The sequence below is a fragment of the Phaseolus vulgaris genome, chromosome 11 (genome assembly GCF_000499845.2).
Source record: "Phaseolus vulgaris cultivar G19833 chromosome 11, P. vulgaris v2.0, whole genome shotgun sequence".
NCBI classification, from domain to species: Eukaryota; Viridiplantae; Streptophyta; class Magnoliopsida; order Fabales; family Fabaceae; genus Phaseolus; species Phaseolus vulgaris.
Genome location: NC_023749.2, coordinates 15,503,408 through 15,508,157, shown reverse-complemented (window position 1 = coordinate 15,508,157; position 4,750 = coordinate 15,503,408). Strand labels below are relative to the sequence as shown.

At 30.3% G+C, this 4,750-nt stretch overlaps 1 protein-coding gene across 1 annotated transcript; it reads left to right on the top strand.

The window, feature by feature from the left end:
• The first annotated feature begins 2,037 nt into the window (after window positions 1–2,037).
• LOC137835150 (uncharacterized) lies at window positions 2,038–2,562 on the top strand. The gene has a single exon (XM_068643519.1). It carries the CDS (start codon window positions 2,038–2,040, stop codon window positions 2,560–2,562), a length of 525 nt encoding a protein of 174 aa, XP_068499620.1.
• Window positions 2,563–4,750: the final 2,188 nt, after the last annotated feature.

The window sequence follows — 4,750 nt, the reverse complement described above, 5'->3', positions numbered from 1 at the left end:
GCATCAATTTCAATCAAAGAACTTAATATTAACACGCTTATCAAAATACATGAAAGGAGAGAGATGAAACTTAATCCCTATTTTTCCAACTTGAAGCAACTAATTATTTGTCTGTTTTTCTTATTGATCATTACCAACACACACTTCAACACTCTTTTTAATTGTTTTATTTTATATTTAGCAATTATTGTACTCGATAATTCATTGTTTTTTGTGGGATCGATATTTGTCCTTAGGAACAATTGTTACTTCTGACAATGCAATGCACTTGTCGTAATAAGTCATCAAAAACTGACACTATTGTCGGGAACAGGTTTAATTTGTTAAGTATAGTTTCCTAAATATTGTGAATATTTTAACTGTTTTTATTTTTTGTTAATAGTTCTTACTTTTTGTTTATATTTCTTTATTGTGTTTATATTTGTTACTGTTTTTATGTTGCTTTATTTACATAATTGTTTTATTTTGTTTATTTTATTTTATTACAAATTTGTTTTTTTATTTCCTAATAATTTGCAGATTTTCTTTTATTCTTTTATTTGTTATCTTGAAATTAATTTTTTTAATTTAATTTCAGATTTTTGAATTTATTTGTTTCTATTTATATTTATATTTATTTTGAATTGATATTTTTTTTAATTTACTTTTCTTTTTTTTTTAAATATATATACTCTGTTTTTTTTTCACTAATATCTTTCAAGAAGAAAGTAACATAGCAGGAGAACAAGTACTACCTCCTAGGAGGACACTTGGAGATTATGTCATGTACCAAGGGTCAAGGCATATTTCTAGTATTGCAATACGTGCTACCACCAAAGCCTTGGAAATAAATCCTGATTTTCTCACTCTCATCAGTGCCTATCAATTTACAACAATGGAATATGAGGATCCATATTCACATTTTGACACATTTTATGAATTGGTGGGAGCAATGGGATTTAAATCTGATGATGTTGAAAATTTTTGTATGCGCTTGTTTCCTTTTTCATTGGCAAGTAAAGTTAAAGAGTGACGCAAATCATTTCCAAATCAGAGCCTCATTAGTTGGAAAGAGGTAAAGGAAAAATTTCTGCAAAGATTTTTTCCAATCTCTCGCTACATCAAAGCAAAGTCTGAAATCTCCATGTTCAGACAAAGAGCATATGAAGTCTTCTGTGAGACATAGGAAAGATTTAAGATGATATTGAGAAAAGGTCCAAATCATGGGTTTGAAGATATTGCTCAACTGAGCATATTTTTCAATGGTCTCAAATCTGACATGCTCCTAGATGCTGCAGCTGGCGGCACCATGATGGTTCTTTGTGTACAACAAGCGACAAGGATTATTGATGCATTAGCATCAACTGGTTATCAAGCCCAACATGATAGAAACAGTAGTCAGAATAAAGGGTTGTTTGCACTCTTGGCTAAAAATATAATTATGACACAACAGATTGAGCAACTAATCGCACAAATGGCTAAATTTCCCCAATAATTACATGTTGTTCATTTATCTCAAAGTCAAATTCAATCAATCAGGTGTGATTTTTGTGGAGGTGATCATCCTAATGGTCATTGTTTTTATCAGAACAATTCACTTGAAGTTGAGGATCTATATGTTCTTGAAAGAATGAGTAAATTTGAAGACGCTCTAGCAAAGATTGTGATCGCGCAGGAAAATAGCATGACCACAATTAGGAGTATAGAGATTCAGATGGGACAGATGGCCAAACAAATTGCACAAATTACAAATGAACAAATTGATGAATTCTCAGGCAACACTATAGCGCATTGCAATAATGTAGTGGCTGAAAAAGAAGATGAGACTGAGGGGAAAAGAGATGAGAAAGAAAGAGAAAAGAAAAGAAAGAATTGAGGAGAAAAAAATAAAGAAAAAAAGTGAAAATAAGGAGAGAGGTGTCCTTGAAAAAAGATTTATCATACCCTCATGCTCCTTCAAAAAAAGATAAGGACAATTTTTTTTACAATTTGCTCCGTAAAAATTATTTTGCAGGAAATTTGAAGCAAGATTCAACACTTGAGAGATTTCGAAAGAATATGAGCTATATTGAAGAAGAAAATATAGAGTTGGAGGATAGATACATTGTCATTATTCAAAAAGGTTTGCCTAAAAAATCCAAGAACCCAGGGGGTTTTAACCTTCTCGTGTCTATAAGTGTTTTATTTTTGGATAATGCTTTATTGGATTTGGGGGCAAGCGTAAATATAATTCCTTTGGCAATGCTGAAGAAAATAGGTGATTTGGAGATTAAACCCACCAAAATGCAGTTACGGTTGGCAGAAAAATCCATCAAATATCCTTATGGTGTGGTTGAAGATATTTTGGTGAAGGTGGATAAGTTCACATTTCCTGTGGATTATTTTATAATGGATATGAAAGAAGATGAAGAGGTTCCCTTGATACTTGGCAGACCCTTTATGAAGACAACGAGACTCATAGTTGATGTTGAAAAAGGAGAACTTCAAGTTACAGCCCAAGATGATATGGTAACTTTTAATCTTTTTGATAGTCTAAAGGATGGAGTTGTCCAGCTCGAAATAAACAGGCGTCAAGCTAGATGACGTTAAACGAGCGCTTAACCCAATCCACATTTTAGTTTTATGTTGTTTTTTTATTTTTGTTTTGATTTTACCTTTCAAAAATCATGTTTTATTGTAGGGATTCTCGCCCAGGCGAGTCAACTCTCGCTTGAGCGAGTTTGACGTCGAAAAATAGAGTTTTCGTGTAGGGAATCTCGCTCAACCGAGACAAAGGACACTCAAGCGAGTTCTACGACGAAAAATTTGAGTTTTTTTTGCAGGGATTCTCGCTCAAGAGAGACAAATCTCACTCAAGCGAGTTTGGTGTCGAAAATTCTCGCTCAAGCTAGAAAAAATTCCAAAAAAAAAATCTTTTTCCTTTCCTTTCTCAAAAAAATTAGTTTTATGATTTGTTGTTTTTACAAAATAAAAAAACTTTTATTTTATTTTTGCCTCAAAGGTACCACTACCTATAACATGCCTCCCAATCAGTTTGCAGGTTATATATTTTTGCCTGAGGACATGTCCTATTATTCAAGGGGGGCAGATCTAGTAAATGAAGCAAGACTATAGAGGAAGATTTTAACAAAAAACTGAATGACTTCTTGGGAAGAAAGGATTGAGAAAAATATAATTTTATCTTTCTAATTCTCTTTTATTTTCAGTTATTTAAGTTTGGTTTTATTTTTCTGTTTATTTTTTTCTCGATTATTTTGTTTTCTATTTATTTGCTTATTTGGTAGTTTGAATAAATTTTCTTTTTTGTTAGTTTTATGTCTTGAATAAATTTTAATTTTAAATTGTTTGTTTTCTAGTTTTATTTTTCTCAAATAAAAAGAACTAGAATATTAATTTTGAATTGTGGAAAAAGGAATTTGTGTTTAAATATTAGATAGTGAGATGAATTAGACACATGTTAGAAAAGAAAATATGATTGAATCCCTATTCAAATGTAGTTGAAATTGTGATACATGAAAATTTAACTGGATGATTGATTAGGATAAAGAATGACAAAACAAAAAAGAATGAGGCTAATTAAACCAAGTGAGTGTGTGAATCTTGAACAATTTTGGGAGTTTTACTAATGAATTGACAGTTGTGGTTGCTTTATTTTTATTTTTGTAACATCATAAAAGAGCATGAAGATGATTGTGGCATTTGTTTGTGTTAATTAGGAACCCAGGGCCAAATACCCAACCTTTATCTTATTAGAATTCCATATATTTTATATCCCCTTTGAACTAAGAATTTTTGTTATTATTGCACCCTAACCTTTGATGATATATTTTCCTACCCTTTAGCATGTTTAAGGAAGCAGAAGATAGATGTAATACATATAGAAAAGAGAATGGTTGGTTTTGATTGTGAAAGCTCAAAAAGTTGAAAATAGGAAGAAATTTTTCCAATTAATGAAAAAAAAATATAAGAGAAACAGAAAAAGAAAAGGAAATAGAAAAGAAAAAAAAATCATCATGAAAATCATGAAAAGTTAGAAAGAAAATGACAAAAAAGGTGACATCAAAAGAAAATGGTGATTACATACATGTTCTCTATAATAGAATTGTAGGTATGTTATTCTTCTTTAAGATGTGCATTTTGTTATCTAAGAAAAACCAATATTTTTTAGAAGCCCAACCTCATTATAACCCTGCAAAAGACCTCAAGATTCATGATTCTAGTATGTTTGTGATTTGAAGATGAAATGAAAAACAATTGTGATTTGTTATGATTTAGTGAAAATAGAGAGAAACACTTACCCGTGAGCATATGAGAAGAAATTCCTTGATGAATTCTCATTTATTTGTTGTGATTGATCCTGGAAGTTAATTGTGTCTATATTTTTCTATATTTGAATTTGGAAGAATAATAAGTTTCTAATATGATCTGTTGTTTAGTGAATTAAGCTATTTTATATTTAAATTCAAATATATTCATTTACTTTGCTTGAGGGCAAGCAAGATTCTAAGTTGGGAAGAGTGATAAGTGCCTAATTTCAGTAATATTTCATATTAAAATATAGGCACTTATGAGGATTTATTGCTAATTTACATATAAAATAATCTCTAATTTATGAATTTATACATTTTTACATTTTTTATGATCTTTATTTGTATAAGATCATTTTATTTCCAAATTTGGTATTAATTGCAGGTTTCTAGAGAAGATTGAAGATTTGGAATAAAGGAGAATGATTTGAACCAAAAAGAAAAGGTTGGAAGGTCCCAAAATG

What these genes read in the sequence shown, in the direction of transcription:
- LOC137835150 (XM_068643519.1), top strand. Translation starts at nt 2,038, where the DNA reads ATGAGCTATATTGAAGAAGAAAATATAGAGTTGGAGGATAGATACATT.